Source organism: Hyperolius riggenbachi, chromosome 3 (genome assembly GCF_040937935.1).
Source record: "Hyperolius riggenbachi isolate aHypRig1 chromosome 3, aHypRig1.pri, whole genome shotgun sequence".
NCBI classification, from domain to species: Eukaryota; Metazoa; Chordata; class Amphibia; order Anura; family Hyperoliidae; genus Hyperolius; species Hyperolius riggenbachi.
Window position 1 is genome coordinate 511,873,397 of NC_090648.1, and position 20,388 is coordinate 511,893,784.

Here is a 20,388-nt window from a genome sequence, read left to right on the forward strand (position 1 = left end):
CTGGAATCGAGGCGGAGATGCTACGCGACTGACTGACAGCCTCACATAAATAAAGCCAGCTAGCGACAATCTGCTTGTCTCTAGCCTGGCGATCTTTTAAGGGGGTGCAGCACAGCGCAGGCCGGGGTTGGCAGCGGCAGTACAATGACCCAGAGGCATATCATTGTGCACACGACGTGCCTCTGAGTCCTATTAGGACAATCACATGCCACCTCGGGTTCTCTTTAAAAGGAAAATAAATATGGCAGCCTCCATATCCCTCTCGCTTCAGGTTCCCTTTAAAGCAGAGGTCTCAAACTCAATTTACCTGGGGGCCGCAGGAGGCAAAGTCAGGATGAGCCTGGGCCGCATAAGGAATTTCCCAATCGCGGCGCATCGCCACCTCTGCCCGCCCCTCTCACTCTTCCTTCACGGAGAGGGGTGGGCAGAGGCGGCGATTGACGTCAGGAGGGGCAGAGCTGAAGCTGAAAGCTCTGTCCCTTCCAGGAAATGCCGGCGGATTGCCCCCCGGGCGATTTGGGGGCTCTGCAGCCCTTGTTTAGCGGCGGGGATGCAGCGGATTACTTGGGAGCACTGAAGCGAACTATAAGGAAGCTTTTGCCGGCGAGGGCCTCAAAATATTGTATCGAGGGCCGCAAATGGCCCGCGGGCCGCGAGTTTGAGACCCCTGCTTTAAAGTGTATCATTGGGCAGAAATCTAAAAATTAATGTTCATGTTATCGCCCGAAGTTATGATCATGTGGCAGAGATCAATAGAGTAGCACTGATGTACGTACAACTTCCTTCCAACCTCAATGAACTTTAGCCTCAGTGACAGTATATCTATGTCCTCTGTCACTTCATCTAAGCCACGAGGACGTAGATATACATCTTGTAGCTGAAGCACAGCTGTGCACAGTTGGGCATTGCTCCTGTGCACACCTCTGGCACTATCTCCTGCAGCACTAATTGGTGAAAGGGAATATATGTTCCCCGAGCGAAAAAGATGGATTTTTACCATTAAAAATACTTTTATTTTCTCAGTGAAATAATACACACTGTAGCCTTATTTCAAAATCAAAATATCCTCAACATAAATTGTGACAGGAACATAATCTAAGTTTTGTCATAAACGGCAGAAGCAGCCAAACTGTGTTTTTTTTACCAACAGTTTCTCTTTTATATTTTTAAAATGGAATTAGTAAAACTAAGAAATAATGTGTTTTTTCTATATTTTCCCATTAAAATGCAAAATTATACTAGAGGGAAAAATGCCATCTCATTTAGGTGTTATAAGTAGGGATAAAGTTGTTGCTAATTAAATAGGGATATTGCTAAAATGTCAAAATTTCTCCGGTCCATAAGGGGGAAATGAGGTATAGATGCAAAATTGCACAGAAAGAGGATGGGGAATGGTCTAACCACTAGCATTGTACTGCTAGATACTGTAAAACACAACGTAGGTGTCAACGCCTAGCGACAGTACCCCACTGGCAGTTTGGGTCAACAGATCTTCGCCAGAAGTAATGAAAGTGATCAAGGCTGTCACCATGATCGACCTATGAATGGCCAGCTTTACTTTTTCACTTCAGTTACTGGAGCTACACTTTAAAGCTGCAAGGACAACCATACTAATCCCAGGAAAAAAAACAAATATATAATTACTTGTTTTACTTACATAACAGATATACTATACTAATTTCAGTGAACTTTATACAGCAAATAAACAGAAATTGGTTCGTGGCATTCTCCATCTGGATTCCGGACCGAAACCAATCTTGATGTTATTTCCTCCCTAACTTTTTTGTTCTCCAAAAAACGGCACTGTCATATCTAGCTTGCTTTGTAAACACATATGAGCACAGCATAGGTTGGATTTCAGCAGCTCACTTAAACAACTGTTAGCCATCATATGCCCCCCCCCCCCCCCCCCCAAATACATATGTAAGTAGATACCGTATTTTTCATACTATAAGACGCTCCACATTATAAGACGCACCTATGCTTAGAGCACAAAACCAGTGGAAGAAAAATATATACTAAACCTGGTGCCTCCATGGTGCAGGGGCGTCTTGTGAAGCTTCTCCTTCCAAGTGGTCTGCATCTAAGCTACACTAACCCATCTGTAAACTGTATACCTTTCTGTCACACACTATTCCCTATGTACATACCCTCCTGTATCCCCTCTGCCCAGCAGTCTTTAGCCCCTTTAAACTGTTAATACACTAATTCAAAACTAGAAGTAAATGAAGATACCTTATTTCTTCCTCTTAGAGTTAAAGAGGAACTCCAGTGAAAATAATGTAGTAAAAAAAGTGCTTCATTTTTTACCATAATTATGTATAAATGATTTAGTCAGTGTTTGCTCATTGTAAAATCTTTCCTCTCCCAGATTCACATTCTGACATGTATTGCATGGTGACATTTTTACTGTGGGCAGGTTATGTAGCTGTTTCTAGCTGTTCTGGCCGTTACAGACAGCTATAAACAGCCATTTCCTGTCTGTGAACATTGTTACATTGTGGCAGTTTGCCTGGGGTACCGCGGTACCCAGAGCTTCTTGTGGGAGGGGTCTCAGCACAAAATCAGTCATACAGCGCCCCCTGATGGTCTGTTTGTGAAAATCATTATATTTCTCATGTAAAAGGGGGTATCAGCTACTGATTGGGATAAAGTTCAATTCTAGGTTGGAGTTTCTCTTTAAGATTGGAAAATAACCAAAAAACAAACTGCAGACTCACATAAATTAAATCAAGGCACTGTGGGATTAAGAGTGAGACTGCCGGATTAGTAGTGACTGAGTTTTAGTACCTCCACAATATGCCCATGCTGCTGCTCAAAAGTATGGCATTCTACCCCCAGCAGTGCCCATTCGGCGGGTTACCTGAGTGCAGTATCCCTCCTGCTGCTGCTACTCCAAGTCCCGCTACAGACGTCCAGGAGGTGGTTCGGGGCAGAGAGGCCGCCATGCTGCTTCCGGCATTCAGACACTGCACCGCCCCTGTCGTCATGCGTGACCCCAGCGGTGACCGGACAAAGGGCGGAGCTTGCCCATTCATATCGCGGCAAAGTTATACACGGGGAGGGGACTTGGAGTGATTCACCGGTGGTTACCTGAGTGCAGAAGAGGTCCTGCAGTGTCTGGCGTTAACATCCTGAGGCCGCCAGTATCCCTCCTGCTGCTGCTACACCAAGTCCCGCTACAGACGTCCAGGAGGTGGTCCGGGGCAGAGAGGCCACCATGCTGCTTCCGGCATTCAGACACTGCACCGCCCCTGTCGTCATGCATGACCCCAGCGGTGACCGGACAAAGGGCGGAGTTTGCCCATTCATATCGTGGCAAATCTATACACGGGGGAGGGGACTTGGAGCGATTCGCCGGTGGTTACTGCTACAGGGCGCCAGGACAGAGCTTGTTGGGTCATATGGCGACAGAGCTGGACACAGAGAAGGGGACTTGGAGCGATTCGCCGGCAGATAGTAAAGCTACAGGGCGCCAGGACAGAGCTTGCCGGGTCATATAGTGGCTGAGCTAGAGACTGAGCAGGAGACTTGGAGTGATTTGCCGGCAAATAGTAAGCTAGAGGGCGCCAGGATTCATATCACAGCTGGAGACGGAGGAGAGCATAGCCGGCAAATTAGTAAGGCTTCCGCTGTGCACTCAGCAATCTAAACTGTATAGTCCGAATACCGTATATTCGGACTATAAGATGCACCGACTTTCTTCCCCTAATTTTGGGGGAGAAAAAGGGAGTCTTATAGTCCGAAAAATACGGTAAATGCTTGCTCTTCTTACATATCAGATGTAATGCACTGTCCACGTTTTGGTTTCTTTTTATTTTCAATTTATATTATTTTCCTGGCAGGGGCCATCTTGTGCCCTCTAGCTTAAAGAATCCCCCCTCTGCATCCCCCTCCTCCCCGCACTGATTCAGAGCACAGCAGGGAGGATAAAGGCAGCAGCCACAGACTCACCTAATAATGTATCCAAGTGCTGGCGTTCCCATCTGTTCTCTGCACTACCACCGGAGGCAGCGCAGAGAGTACAGAAGGGAACTGCAGTGCCTGGAACCATTATTCAGGGATTCTGTGTGCAGCTCCTTTATCCCTCCCCAATATTCAGCACGGGGAAGAGGGAGAATTCTGCGGGCGGCAGATGAAGCAGAGAGGGAGCCCACATTCCTCTGGAGGAGGGGGGCCAAGGACAGTGACACGAGACAGCCTCTGCCCCCCCCCCCCTCCCTGTGCACTAACACGTCTGAAACAGAGAGTGAAGGGGAGAGCAGGCGGCCAATCGCAGCGCAGAGAGGTGAGTGACAGAGGCTTCAGCCAATCAGGCTCATACAGCATAGCATGTCACTTCTCTTTTGCGTCTGTGTTAGTCTGCGTACCATCTTAGAGCCTGGGGGCATGGGGAGAAAAGGAGCATTGCAAGATTGATTTTAAAGTTTGGATTTGCCTGGTTAGCATCCTCTTGACTATTGTAACAGCCTGCACTAGAAAATTAATCTTGTGTTTAATGCCTAACAGTTACTCTTTAACTGCCCTCAGCCAATCAGTGAGGAGCAGGAACGTGGGAGATGTGATGATAAACTTCCTTCTCGTTGGCAATGGCAAAGATAGAGCCAAGCTGGCTGAGATAAGATTCATTACAGCAGAAATATTTATGATTATATTGGAATGCTTGCAATGCAGGGTCAGGTTGCAGTCTGCATAATAAACACAGAGCAGTGGGTAAATGAAATTTGATTTTGCCGATGACTCCTTCCTCTCAGGGAGGGACAGCTCTGTGGTGAGTTAGCGGGGGCGTTCAGCAGGTGCTGCTCTGTACCAGGAACCTCGCCTCCCTCACAAGGACGCAGTCTCTGCACTTTTGGCCGTCGCCACAGAATCCGGCCTTGTTTTTTTTTTTTTTTTTTTTTTAAACAAAAGCGTCTCTCTTCCTCCTGCTTCTGGTTTCCAGGGAAACGATCGAACCTTTTCCAAATCTCACTAAATGTGTCTCTAAATAGACCAAAGGGCTGTCAGGCTGCTCTGTGCAAGATGGCAGTCACTGCAGAGCTTATCCAGCGATGGGGAGGTGGGGAGAGAGAGGGGAGCGTCACCTATACAGACCCGGGGCTACGCATCGCTTAACGCAAACCTGTCACAGCATTACAGGCAACAGGAAATTACCATACGATGAAGAAATATGAAAATACGTTCTATTTTTCAAATGGAAATTACTCTGAAAGTCGCCCTGAGTGCTACGGAAATAATCTGGCGCATAATAAAATAATCTACACACGCTTTGTGTCTCTATTTGGGCATTAAAGAGTACCTGTAGTAAAAAAGACAGAGCATGATCTGTCTTAATGATACAGGTCTGGGGGCGTGTCAGGGTTAAATATTTTTCTAAAACCTCAGCCAGGGCTTTGGCAAATGCCATGTGCATTGCCATGCCCTTCCCTCAGCTTGGTATCTGCCAATTAGGCCTAGTTGGTAGCTGCCGAGCTGCGGGCAGGCCACAGCAACGCAGGGGGAGGTTTCCTAAGAACTTCAGAAAACTTTGGAAACATGGTCTCAACTGCATTCCTGAGAAGGGGATGGACCATTACCTGTGACCCAGTTACGTTGGATCAGGCAAATATTTAATGCTGACATCTGGTAACTGCTTCTGCTTGCGTTCCTCCTCTCCTGCCCCCTCCTTCCCACTCATGTCTGTCTCACAACTGTAACTGCCTTTGCTCAAACTCCTCTCCTGCCCGCTCCTTCCAACTCTTGTGTATGTCTCACACTGTAACTGCTTCTGCTCTAGCTCCTCCTCTCCTGCCCCCTCCTTCCCACTCATGTCTGTCTCACACTGTAACTGCTTCTGCTCGCGCTCCTCCTCTCCTGCCCCCTCTTTCCCACTCATGTCTGTCTCACAACTGTAACTGCTTCTGCTCAAACTCCTCTCCTGCCCGCTCCTTCCAACTCTTGTGTATGTCTCACACTGTAACTGCTTCTGCTCGAGCTCCTCCTCTCCTGCCCCCTCCTTCCCACTCATGTCCGTCTCACACTAACTGCTTCTGCTCACGCTCCTCTTCCTCTGCCCCCTCCTTCCCATTCTTGTGTATGTCTCACACTGTAACTTCTTCTGCTCAAGCTCCTCCTCTCCTGCCCCCTCCTTCCCACTCTTGTATATGTCACACCCTGTAACTGCTTCTGCTCGAGCTCCTCCTCTCCTGCCCGCTCCTTCCCACTCTTGTGTTTGTCTCACACTGTAATGGCTTCTGCTCAAGCTCCTCCTGTCCTGCCCCCTCCTTCCCACTCATGTCTGTCTCACACTAACTGCTTCTGCTCACGCTCCTCTTCCTCTGCCTCCTCCTTCCCATTCTTGTGTCTGTCTCACACTGTAACTGCTTCTGCTCGAGCTCTTCCTCTCCTGCTACCTCCTTCCCATTCTTGTCTGTCTCACACTGTAACTGCTTCTGCTCGAGCTACTTTTCTCCTGCCCCCTCCTTCCCATTCTTGTGTGTCTCACACTGTAACTGCTTCTGCTCAAGCTCCTCCTCTCCTGCCCCCTCCTTCCCATTCTTGTGTGTCTCACACTGTAACTGCTTCTGTTCAAGCTCCTCCTCACCTGCCCGCTCCTTCCCACTCTTGTGTGTCTCACACTGTAATGGCTTCTGCTCAAGCTCCACCTCTCCTGCCCCCTCCTTCCCACTCTCATGTCGGTCTCACACCGTAACTGCTTCTGCTCAAGCTCCTCCTCTCCTTTCCCCCTTTTTCCCATTCTTGTGTGTCTCACACTAACTGCTTCTGCTCAAGCTCCTCCTATCCTGCCCCCTCCTTCCCATTCTTGTGTGTCTCACACTGTAACTGCTTCTACTCGAGATCCTCCTCTCCTGCCCCCTCCTTCCTATTCTTGTGTCTGTCTCACACCGTAACTGCTTCTGCTCGAGCTCCTCCTCTCCTGCCCCCTCCTTCCCACTCTCGTGTCTGTCTCACATTGTAACCAATTCTGCTCAAGCTCCTCCTCTTCTGCTCCCCCCTTCCCATTCTTGTGTATGTCTCACACTGTAACTGCCTCTCCTCCTCTCCTGCCCCTCCTTCCCATTCTTGTGTCTGTCTCTCACTGTAACTGCTTCTGCTCCTCCTCCCTCCTTCCCATTCTTGTCTGACTCACACTAACTACTTCTGCTCGAGCTCCTCCTCTCCTGCCCCCTCCTTCCCACTCTCGTGTCTGTGTCACACCGTAACTGCTTCTGCTCCTCCTCTCCTGCCCCCTCCTTCCCGCTCTTGTGTGTCTCACACCGTAACTGCCTCTGCTCAAGCTCCTCCTCTACAGCCTCCTCCCCATTCTTGTGTGTCTCACACTGTAACTGCTTCTGCTCAAGCTCCTCCTGTCCTGCCCCCTCCTTCCCACTCATGATCGTCTCACACTAACTGCTTCTGCTCACGCTCCTCTTCCTCTGCCTCCTCCTTCCCATTCGTGTGTCTGTCTCACACTGTAACTGCTTCTGCTCGAGCTCCTCCTCTCCTGCTACCTCCTTCCCATTCTTGTGTGTCTCACACTGTAACTGCTTCTGCTCAAGCTCCTCCTCTCCTGCCCCCTCCTTCCCATTCTTACGTGTCTCACACTGTAACTGCTTCTGTTCAAGCTCCTCCTCACCTGCCCGCTCCTTCCCATTCTTGTGTGTCTCACACTGTAACTGCTTCTGTTCAAGCTCCTCCTCACCTGCCCGCTCCTTCCCATTCTTGTGTGTCTCACACTGTAATGGCTTCTGCTCAAGCTCCACCTCTCCTGCCCCCTCCCCACTCTCATGTCTGTCTCACACCGTAACTGCTTCTGCTCAAGCTCCTCCTCTCCTTTCCCCCGTTTTCCCATTCTTGTGTGTCTCACACTGTAACTGCTTCTGCTCAAGCTCCTCCTATCCTACCCCTCCTTCCCATTCTTGTGTGTCTCACACTGTAACTGCTTCTGCTCGAGATCCTCCTCTCCTTCTCCCTCCTTCCCATTCTTATGTATGTCTCACACTGTAACTGCTTCTGCTCGAGCTCCTCCTATCCTGCCCCCTCCTTCCCATTCTTGTGTGTCTCACACTGTAACTGCTTCTTCTTGAGATCCTCCTCTCCTGACCCCTCCTTCCCACTCTTGTGTATGTTTCACACTAACTGCTTCTGCTCAAGCTCCTCCTATCCTGCCCCCTCCTTCCTATTCTTGTGTGTCTCACACTGTAACTGCGTCTACTCGAGATCCTCCTCTCCTGACCCCTCCTTCCCATTCACGTGTCTGTCTCACATTGTAACCGATTCTGCTGAAGCTCCTCCTCTCCTGCCCCCTCCTTCCCACTCTCGTGTCTGTCTCACACTAACTGCTTCTGCTCGAGCTCCTCCTCTCCTGCCCCCTTCTTCCCACTCTCGTGTCTGTCTCACATTGTAACCGATTCTGCTGAAGCTCCTCCTCTCCTGCCCCCTCCTTCCCACTCGTGTCTGTCTCACATTGTAACCGATTCTGCTGAAGCTCCTCCTCTCCTGCCCCCTCCTTCCCACTCTTGTGTCTGTCTCACATTGTAACCGATTCTGCTGAAGCTCCTCCTCTCTTGCCCCCTCCTTCCCACTCTCGTGTCTGTCTCACACTAACTGCTTCTGCTCGAGATCCTCCTCTCCTGCCCCCTCCTTCCCATTCTTGTGTCTGTCTCACACCGTAACTGCTTCTGCTCAAGCTCCTCCTCTCCTGCTCCCTCCCCATTCTTGTCTGTCCCACACTAACTGCTTCTGCTCGAGCTCCTCCTCTCCTGCCCCCTCTCCATTCTTGTGTGTCTCACACTGTAAATGCTTCTGCTCAAGCTCCTCCTCTCCTTCTCCCTCCTTCCCACTCTTGTGTCTGTCTGACATTGTAACAAATTCTGCTCAAGCTCCTCCTCTTCTGCTCCCCCCTTCCCATTCTTGTGTATGTCTCACACTGTAACTGCCTTTCCTCCTCTCCTGCCCCTCCTTCCCATTCTTGTGTCTGTCTCTCACTGTAACTGCTTCTGCTCCTCCTCCCTCCTTCCCATTCTTGTCTGACTCACACTAACTGCTTCTGCTCGAGCTCCTCCTCTCCTGCCCCCTCCTTCCCATTCTCGTGTCTGTGTCACACCGTAACTGCTTCTGCTCCTCCTCTCCTGCCCCCTCCTTCCCGCTCTTGTGTGTCTCACACCGTAACTGCTTCTGCTCAAGCTCCTCCTCTACAGCCTCCTCCCCATTCTTGTGTGTCTCACACTGTAACTGCTTCTGCTCAAGCTCCTCCTGTCCTGCCCCCTCCTTCCCACTCATGTCCGTCTCACACTAACTGCTTCTGCTCACGCTCCTCTTCCTCTGCCTCCTCCTTCCCATTCTTGTGTCTGTCTCACACTGTAATTGCTTCTGCTCGAGCTCCTCCTCTCCTGCTACCTCCTTCCCATTCTTGTGTGTCTCACACTGTAACTGCTCCTGCTCAAGCTCCTCCTCTCCTGCCCCCTCCTTCCCATTCTTGTGTGTCTCACACTGTAACTGCTTCTGTTCAAGCTCCTCCTCACCTGCCCGCTCCTTCCCATTCTTGTGTGTCTCACACCGTAACTGCTTCTGCTCAAGCTCCTCCTATCCAACCCCCTCCTTCCCATTCTTGTGTGTCTCACACTAACTGCTTCTGCTCGAGATCCTCCTCTCCTGCCCCCTCCTTCCCACTCTTGTGTATGTCTCACACTAACTGCTTCTGCTCAAGCTCCTCCTATCCTGCCCCCTCCTTCCCATTCTTGTGTGTCTCACACTGTAACTGCTTCTGCTCGAGATCCTCCTTTCCTGCCCGCTCCTTCCCATTCTTATGTCTGTCTCACACTGTAACTGCTTCTGCTCGAGCTCCTCCTCTCCTGCCCCCTCCCGTGTCTGTCTCACATTGTAACCGATTCTGCTGAAGCTCCTCCTCTCCTGCCCCCACCTTCCCACTCTCGTGTCTGTCTCACACTATCTGCTTCTGCTCGAGATCCTCCTCTCCTGCCCCCTCCTTCCCATTCTTGTGTCTGTCTCACACCGTAACTGCTTCTGCTCAAGCTCCTTCTCTCCTGCTCCCTCCCCATTCTTGTCTGTCCCACACTAACTGCCTCTGCTCGAGCTCCTCCTCTCCTGCCCTCTCCCCATTCTTGTGTGTCTCACACTGTACCTGCTTCTGCTCGAGCTCCTCCTGTCCTGCCCCCTCCTTCCCATTCTTGTGTCTGTCTCACATTGTAACCGATTCTGCTCAAGCTCCTCCTCTTCTGCTCCCTCCTTCCCATTCTTGTGTCTGACTCACACTAACTTCTTCTGCTCAAGCTCCTCCTCCCCTGCCCACTCCTTCCCACTCTCGTGTCTGTCTCACACTAACTGCTTCTGCTCGAGATCCTCCTCTCCTGCCCCCTCTTTCCCATTCTTGTGTCTGTCTCACACCGTAACTGCTTCTGCTCAAGCTCCTCCTCTCCTGATCCCTCCCCATTCTTGTCTGTCCCACACTAACTGCTTCTGCTCGAGCTCCTCCTCTCCTGCCCCCTCTCCATTCTTGTGTGTCTCACACTGTAAATGCTTCTGCTCAAGCTCCTTCTCTCCTTCTCCCTCCTTCCCACTCTTGTGTCTGTCTCACATTGTAACAAATTCTGCTCAAGCTCCTCCTCTTCTGCTCCCCCCTTCCCATTCTTGTGTATGTCTCACACTGTAACTGCTTCTCCTCCTCTCCTGCCCCTCCTTCCCATTCTTGTGTCTGTCTCTCACTGTAACTGCTTCTGCTCCTCCTCCCTCCTTCCCATTCTTGTCTGTCTCACACTAACTGCTTCTGCTCGAGCTCCTCCTCTCCTGCCCCCTCCTTCCCATTCTCGTGTCTGTGTCACACCGTAACTGCTTCTGCTCCTCCTCTCCTGCCCCCTCTTGTGTGTCTCACACCGTAACTGCTTCTGCTCAAGCTCCTCCTCTACAGCCTCCTCCCCATTCTTGTGTGTCTCACACTGTAACTGCTTCTGCTCAAGCTCCTCCTGTCCTGCCCCCTCCTTCCCACTCATGTCCGTCTCACACTAACTGCTTCTGCTCACGCTCCTCTTCCTCTGCCTCCTCCTTCCCATTCTTGTGTCTGTCTCACACTGTAATTGCTTCTGCTCGAGCTCCTCCTCTCCTGCCCCCTCCTTCCCATTCTTGTGTGTCTCACACTGTAACTGCTTCTGTTCAAGCTCCTCCTCACCTGCCCGTTCCTTCCCAATCTTGTGTGTCTCACACCGTAACTGCTTCTGCTCAAGCTCCTCCTATCCTACCCCCTCCTTCCCATTCTTGTGTCTGTCTCACACTGTAACTGCTTCTGCTCGAGATCCTCCTCTCCTGCCCCCTCCTTCCCATTCTTGTGTGTCTCACACTGTAACTGCTTCTGTTCAAGCTCCTCCTCACCTGCCCGCTCCTTCCCATTCTTGTGTGTCTCACACCGTAACTGCTTCTGCTCAAGCTCCTCCTATCCTACCCCCTCCTTCCCATTCTTGTGTGTCTCACACTGTAACTGCTTCTGCTCGAGATCCTCCTCTCCTGCCCCCTCCTTCCCACTCTTGTGTATGTCTCACACTAACTGCTTCTGCTCAAGCTCCTCCTCTCCTGCTACCTCCTTCCCATTCTTGTGTGTCTCACACTGTAACTGCTCCTGCTCAAGCTCCTCCTCTCCTGCCCCCTCCTTCCCATTCTTGTGTGTCTCACACTGTAACTGCTTCTGTTCAAGCTCCTCCTCACCTGCCCGCTCCTTCCCATTCTTGTGTGTCTCACACCGTAACTGCTTCTGCTCAAGCTCCTCCTATCCTACCCCCTCCTTCCCATTCTTGTGTGTCTCACACTGTAACTGCTTCTGCTCGAGATCCTCCTCTCCTGCCCCCTCCTTCCCACTCTTGTGTATGTCTCACACTAACTGCTTCTGCTCAAGCTCCTCCTATCCTGCCCCCTCCTTCCCATTCTTGTGTGTCTCACACTGTAACTGCTTCTGCTCGAGATCCTCCTTTCCTGCCCGCTCCTTCCCATTCTTATGTCTGTCTCACACTGTAACTGCTTCTGCTCGAGCTCCTCCTCTCCTGCCCCCTCCTTCCCACTCTCGTGTCTGTCTCACATTGTAACCGATTCTGCTGAAGCTCCTCCTCTCCTGCCCCCTCCTTCCCACTCTCGTGTCTGTCTCACACTATCTGCTTCTGCTCGAGATCCTCCTCTCCTGCCCCCTCCTTCCCATTCTTGTGTCTGTCTCACACCGTAACTGCTTCTGCTCAAGCTCCTTCTCTCCTGCTCCCTCCCCATTCTTGTCTGACCCACACTAACTGCCTCTGCTCGAGCTCCTCCTCCTCTCCTGCCCTCTCCCCATTCTTGTGTGTCTCACACTGTACCTGCTTCTGCTCGAGCTCCTTCTGTCCTGCCCCCTCCTTCCCACTCTTGTGTGTCTCACACTGTAAATACTTCTGCTCGAGCTCCTCCTCTCCTTCTCCCTCCTTCCCATTCTTGTGTGTCTCACATTGTAACCGATTCTGCTCAAGCTCCTCCTCTTCTGCTCCCTCCTTCCCATTCTTGTGTCTGACTCACACTAACTTCTTCTGCTCAAGCTCCTCCTCCCCTGCCCACTCCTTCCCACTCTCGTGTCTGTCTCACACTAACTTCTTCTGCTCAAGATCCTCCTCTCCTGCCCCCTCCCTCCCATTCTTGTGTCTGTGTCACACCGTAACTGCTTCTGCTCCTCCCCTCCTGCCCCCTCCTTCCTGCTCTTGTGTGTCTCACACCGTTACTGCTTCTGCTCAAGCTCCTCCTCTACAGCCTCCTCCCCATTCTTGTGTGTCTCACACTGTAACCGCTTCTGCTCGAGATCCTACTGTCCTGCCCCCTCCTTCCCACTCTTGTGTGTCTCACACCGTAACTGCTTCTGCTCAAGCTCCTCCTCTACAGCCCCCTCCTTCCCATTCGTGTGTGTCTCACACTGTAACTGCTTGTGCTCGAGCTCCTCCTGTCCTGCCCCCTCCTTCCCATTCTTGTGTATGTCTCACACTGTAACTGCTTCTGCTCAAGCTCCTCCTCTACAGCCTCCTCCCCATTCTTGTGTGTCTCACATCGTAACTGCTTCCACTCGAGATCCTCCTGTCCTGCCCCCTCCTTCCCACTCCTGTGTGTCTCACACCGTAACTGCTTCTGCTCAAGCTCCTCCTCTACAACACCCTCCTTCCCACTCTCGTGTCTGTCTCACACTAACGGCTTCTCCTCAATCTCCTCCCCATTCTTGTGTGTCTCACACCGTAACTGCTTCTGCTCGAGCTCCTCCTCTCCTGCCCCTCCTTCCCATTCTTGTGTCTCTCACACACTAACTGGTTCTGCTCAAGCTCCTCCTCTACAACCCCCTCCTTCCCACTCTCGTGTCTCTCTCACACTAACTGCTTCTGCTCAATCTCCTCCTCTCCTGCCCCCTCCTTCCCATTTTTGTGTGTATCACACTGTAACTGCTTCTGCTCAAGATCCTCCTCCCCTGCCCCCTATCATAACTGCTACTGCTCATTTTCCGCTAGCAGGAATAACACCTGGTCTCCCAGCATGCTCTGGGTGGGGAATTCTGCATAGCTAAACAGCCAAAGCAAAGTATCACTGGGGGGTGGGGCTACGTACCAATATACAGCAATTTATAGATATAAGAATGGTTTCTGATGCTGAAATAATAATTTCATAAAAGTGGGTATGCTAAACAATTTACTACATTCTACTATATGTCACTACAGTACCTCTTTATCTTGTATATGTACTAGAAGTATGTTTTATGTTGATTAAACCAAATCACGTACAGCAGAATCTCTCTACTGAGATAAATTGTAAATTCAGTAAAATTGGCCCATTATTGTCTGCAAAGTGGCAGTTCTAATATTTACTCTTCTCATCGTATCTAAATCTGAAGTGCTTATTTGGACCGAGGCCCAGATCATCAGCTCAGTAATTGACAATAACAACCTTGATTTCCCTCTGAATAATACGTTTTTTTCTGTGCCATTCTTCCTACAAAAATTAATCAGATTTCAGCCCGGTCTGCGCTGTAAAGATGTCAATAGATAAAATGTGACACCATTTTATGAAAAACAACAATCTGAGAAAGAGGTTTTGTAATAATCGGGTCAAAATCAGCGGCAATTTAAAGAGGAACTTTGCCAAAAGATAATACAGTTGTCGGAGAAAACAAATCAATCAAAACATTGCAAAGTGAGAAGCTTAAAAATAGGAGCTAAAGATCAAGAATAATCGATATAGGCATGCACAGCGGGAGATATGGCTTGCTTGGCAGTTTGAAAAAGCTGTTTGTTCCCACAATGCAACAAAGTTCACAGACAGGAAACTGTCAGGGCCATGGTCAAGACATCACACTGTAGGAGGGGTTTCACCACAATATCAGCCATACAAAGCCCCTGATGATCTATTTGAGAAAAGGTAAACATTTCTCGTGCAAAAGGAGACTATCGATTTGGAAGAATTAAATCCTGTGTTAAAAGTTCCTCTTTAAAGCACATTCCAGGCACAGATCTAAATAATTGGAAATATTGTCTCGCATGCTGCTGACCTCAGATGAATACACATCGCTGATAGCGAGTGTTTAAGGAGCCAGACTCCCGAATTCCTATGCAGAATTTTTTGCACAGCAGCAAACAGATCTTTGCCTCAGAGCAGATATTGCCTTGATAAAGGGGTCCCAAGCGGCTTCGAAACCCATATTTTTACATGGAACTAATAAAGATTGATTTTGGATGTGCCAGCTTTTTCCCTTGTTGAATACAGATCTAAATAAGCCACCCCACAGCTCTGTAAGCAGAGTGACCAAGTGTTGCCGATCTAATAAAAACCTTAAAAGACCACTATTGCGAAAATCGTAAAATGTACAGTACATGTAAACACATAGAAATAAGAAGTACATTTCTTCCAGAGTAAAATGTACTATAAATTACTTTTCTCATATGTTTCCGTGACTTACAGTAGGTTGTACAGATCTGACAGAACCGACAGGTTTTGGACCAGCTCATCTCCTCATGGGGGAATCTTCGGGTTTTATTTATTTTCAAAATAATTTAGTAAATGGCACTCTCTCCATCCAACTGCCAAACAAAGTGTGCAGTATGCAGGGGCAGAGCATATTTGTATAAATCCTTTGCAGAGAATGGCTTTATAAACAATAAAGGCCATTCTGAGAATCCCCTCATGAGGAGATAAGCTGGTCCAAAACCTGTCGGTTCTGTCAGATTTCTTTGGAGTAGTGAAAGCATCATAGGAGAAAAATAATTTATAACTAATGTTACTCTGTAAGAATGATAATTCTTATTGGTATGTGTTTACATGTATTTTAAATCTTTTAAATCTTACACTTTTTTGCGATAGTTGACGTTTAAAAATGCTTCTAAGAATTCGGTAACATGATCTGAAGGAGAAGGCGTAACAGCAGGCTGTGTGAAGGTGTTCATACATCATGCAACTTGGTGGCCAATCGACCATCCAATTTGATTATTATAATTGGAATCAAATGAAAATCGGTGCCGCCAAGTGCATGCCTGACTGACAATAGGACCAATTACGGGCGGGAAATTGGACACTACTGGTTCACGAAAAATCAGCAGGGCTGCCAGGCAACCGATATGGTTTAAAAGGAAATAAATATGGCAGCCTCCATATACCTCTGACTTCAGTTGGCCTTTAAAGGAGTCATCAGGGCAAATCGAGTAAAATGAGTGGTACTTACCGGGGCTTCCTCCAGCCCCAAGCTCCCAGGACCTCCCTCTCCGCAGCTCTGCGCCTGTGCAGTCCGCTCCGGCTCACGTGGCACTGTTTGACAGCGCTGATTGCGCAGGCGCAGTACAGAGCGACCTCCAGGTCGCTCTGACGTCATCGCCGGGGACCGGGTCGGAGCTCCGGCAAACGGCTGCGGGCAGAGCTGCGGCGAGGGAGGTCCTGGGAGCTTGGGGCTGGAGGAAGCCCCCGGTAAGTACCACTCATTTTACTCGATTTGCCCTGATGACTCCTGCAGGGCATGTGGAAAATTGTCCTACCTGACAGGCCCGCCTCTCCCTGACTCCTCCTCCAGCTGAATCCAGAGAGGAGAGGAAGTAGAATTTATTTCTCTAGCAAGCATACCTGGCTTATAAAAAAGCTTTTCTGTCCTCCATGTTCCTTCAGTATTCTCTCATTACCCCAAATCCTCTTACAATTTGCCTTGTTGGATTTAGTTGGGCGTCTAAGTGAACATTGCACAACTCACCGAATACACAACGAGCATTCTACATCAGAAAGGCTCAGCAGGTGTTTGAAGGCTGAACTTGGGCAGATTTCTTCATCTTCTTTGTCGGTGTCTGAAAAAAAGAAATTGAACATCATATCATTCCCATAATGCCCTGGGCCACTGATCATTCCCATAATGCCCGGGGCCACTGATTATTCCCATAATGCCCTGGGCCACTGATTATTCCCATAATGCCCTGGGCCACTGATCATTCCCATAATGCCCTGGGCCAATGTGATCATTCCCATAATGCCCTGGGCCAATGTGATCATTCCCATAATGCCCTGGGCCAATGTGATCATTCCCATAATGCCCTGGGCCACTGATCATTCCCATAATGCCCTGGGCCACTGATCATTCCTATAATGCCCAGGGCCACTGATCATTCCCATAATGCCCTGGGCCAATGTGATCATTCCCATAATGCCCTGGGCCAATGTGATCATTCCCATAATGCCCTGGGCCACTGATCATTCCTATAATGCCCAGGGCCACTGATCATTCCCATAATGCCCTGGGCCAATGTGATCAATCCCATAATGCCCTGGGCCTATGTGATCATTCCCATAATGCCCTGGGCCACTGATCATTCCCATAATGCCCAGGGCCAGTGATCATTCCCATAATGCCCTGGGCCACTGATCATTCCCATAATGCCCTGGGCCAATGTGATCAATCCCATAATGCTCTGGGCCAATGTGATCATTCCCATAATGCCCTGGGCCACTGTGATCATTCCCTTAATGCCCTGGGCCAATGTGATCATTCCCATAATGCCCTGGGCCAATGTGATCATTCCCATAATGCCCTGGGCCAATGTGATCATTCCCATAATGCCCTGGGCCAATGTGATCATTCCCATAATGCCCTGGGCCAATGTGATCATTCCCATAATGCCCTGGGCCACTGTGATCATTCTCATAATGCCCTGGGCCACTGATCATTCTCATAATGCCCTGGGCCAATGTGATCATTCCCATAATGCCCTGGGCCAATGTGATCATTCCCATAATGCCCTGGGCCACTGATCATTCCCATAATGCCCTGGGCCAATGTGGTCATTCCCATAATGCCCTGGGCCACTGATCATTCCCATAATGCCCTGGGCCAATGTGATCATTCCCATAATGCCATGGGCCACTGTGATCATTCCCATAATGCCCTGGGCCACTGATCATTCCCATAATGCCCTGGGCCACTGATCATTCCCATAATGCCCTGGGCCAATGTGATCATTCCCATAATGCCCTGGGCCAATGTGATCATTCCCATAATGCCCTGGGCCAATGTGATCATTCCCATAATGCCCTGGGCCACTGATCAGCAATCACAGACAATGGCTCATATGCAATACACTTTTTCTTTTAAGTTTCCTCCTAGGTGATAATTTTCATCTTCTCTTTAAAGCGGTATTGTCACCATAAACACCGAATTTCAACAGCAACTGGTGTAGGTAAAAAAAACAAAGTATTGTAAAAGTAATACCAGCAGCTGGTCTGAGTGTATTAAGTGATAAAGATGCTAATCCTGCATTCAAAACTTTATCTGCTGTTATGGTTTGGAGTTACCATATACTTTAGGAGCACTGGCCCTAGTGCCAAAGAGTGGAATGCTGGGAGTCCCTTTTATCTATAATATATGCCTGCTCTCTCCATTTATTTCCCTGCCTGGCTGATTATCAGACACACCCTCTGATTACTTGTGTTTACAAGCAAGGCTGAGGTGACTCAGTGATTGGATGTGTAAATAAAAAATAGACAGTGCAGTTGTTAGTATACACCTCAGTGGGAGTGTCTGAAGACTCTGGGAGGAGGGCAGCTAATGAATACACAATGAGCAAGAGAAGGGAGGGGGGGAAACAAGAGTCAGGGAGGATATGATGTCAGCATTAGCTTGGCAAGATGGCCACTGCCTAGAATAGGATTTTATGCTTTATAAAATTCACAGGAATCATTACGTGGATAGCACAATACATCTGTTATGTAAGTAGAAGTAGTATTTATCTACTTATATATGTGTTTTTTTATTTCTAGGTTAGCATGGGTGTCGCTTGTTCTATAAAATACTTTTCGGTATTTCACAATTGAAAAACTACCAAAAGTAGTACAAAAAGTACTGTCAATATTATTTTGTGTATTTTCTTGCTTCCTGTGGGTTTAACCACTTTACCCCCGCCCGTACGAATTTCTCCGTCCCTTTTTCCATCCTTTAACCCCCAGGGACGGAGAAATCCGTACTTTCCGCGTTCCCGCCGCTGCCCGCGCTCCCGCTCGTAAACACGCCGCTGGCCGCTCGTAAACACGCCGCCGCCCGCTCGCCCGGAGATCAATGAACGGGAAAATCCATTCCCGTTCGTTGATCTAAGCCCCGCAATGATCCGCTGCTCTCCGATGAGCAGCGCGATCATTGTGAAAAAAAAAAAACACATTACCAGCCTCCTTGTACTTCCTCCAAGCCTCCGGAAGGCCGCTTGGAGGTCGCATTAAATAAAAAGTTACTGTTGCCATCTTGTGGCCAAATAGTAAAACTACACCCTAAACATTTTTCACATACAAATAAATTACTTATACACAAAAAATTAACTCATTACCTCCCACACTCATTTAAAAAAAATTAAAAAATGTACAATTAAAAAAAATACATAAATAGTTACCGTAGGGACTGAACTTTTTAAATATTTATGTCAAGAGGGTATAACACTGTTACTTTATAAACTACGGGCTTGTAATTAGGGATGGACGCAAAACTGAAAAAAATGCACCTTTATTTCCAAATAAAATATTGGCGCCAAACCTTGTGATAGGGACATAATTTAAACGGTTTTATAACCGGGACAAAAGGGCAAATAAATTTCATGGGTTTTAATTACAGTAGCATGCATTATTTAAAAACTATAATGGCCGAAAACTGAAAAATAATTAATTTTTTCCCACATATTTCCTATTTTCCCATTAAAATACATTTAGAATAAAATAATTCTTGGCATAATGTCCCACCTAAAGAAAGCCTAATTGGTGGCGGAAAAAAACAAGATATAGTTCATTTCATTGTGATAAGTAATGATAAAGTTATAGACGAATTAATGGAAAGAGCGCTGAAAGGTAAAAATCGCTCTGGTGCTCAGGGGGTAAAACTCCTCAGTGGTGAAGTGGTTAAAAGGCATTTTATTGACATGACAGATATGCAATATACTTTTTCTCCTGTGTTTTCTCCTAAGTAATATTTTCCCACCTTGACACTTTACCCCAGCAAGCAAGAAAGTACTCAAAATGATTTTGATAGTACTTTTTCAACTACCAGTACTTTTTCGAACTTTTTCAATTGCAAAGAGCCTAAAATGTATTATAAAGAAGATGAAAAAAAAGTATTTTTTAGGAGAAAACTCGGGTGAAAGTGATAATTGCATATGGCCTGTGGCCCTTATTTTTTCTCTTAGGTGATATTTTCACTCCTTATTAGTAAACTGCTTTTTAAGCCCCCAAGAAGCAAGAAAATATGCAGAATAATTTTGGCAGCACTTTTTCACCTACTTTTTGGTATAATTAATAAAAAAAAATACAGGTTTTCATTAGAAAAAAATAAATATTTGTAATAAAAAAATAAACATTGGGGGAGCGATCAGACCCCACCAGCAGAGAGCTCTGTTGGTGGGGAGAAAAGGGGGTGGGAATCACTTGTGTGATGTGTTGAGCGGCCCTGCAGCAAGCCCTTAAAGCTGCAGTGGCCCAATTTATGAAAAATGGCCTGGTCTTTAGGGGGGGTTTAACACCGCGGTCCTTAAGTGGTTAAACAATGCCAGTGGCCTGGCATCTCTGCTTATCACCTGCCCCCAATACTTTTAGTCGTAAACCCTGAATAAGCAGAGCAGATGTTGCTGACTTAAAGAGACTCCGTAACAAAAATTGCATCCTGTTTTTTATCATCCTACAAGTTCCAAAAGCTATTCTAATGTGTTCTGGCTTACTGCAGCACTTTGTACTATCACAGTCTCTGTAATAAATCAACTGATCTCTCTCTTGTCAGACTTGTCAGCCTGTGTCTGGAAGGCTGCCAAGTTCTTCAGTGTTGTGGTTCTGCTATGAACTCCCCCTTCCAGGCCCCTCTATGCACACTGCCTGTGTATTATTTAGGATTAGAGCAGCTTCTCTCTTCTCTCTTAT

At 48.2% G+C, this 20,388-nt stretch overlaps 1 protein-coding gene across 1 annotated transcript in view; it reads right to left on the minus strand.

Moving 5' to 3' along the window:
• The window catches only part of LOC137564478 (LON peptidase N-terminal domain and RING finger protein 1-like), a 94,748-nt gene that overhangs the window by 27,428 nt on the left and 46,932 nt on the right, over window positions 1–20,388 (minus strand). The window contains exon 6 of the mRNA XM_068278384.1: window positions 16,208–16,298. Coding sequence (XP_068134485.1) covers window positions 16,208–16,298 — 91 coding nt within the window. The remainder of the gene's footprint in view (window positions 1–16,207; window positions 16,299–20,388) is intronic.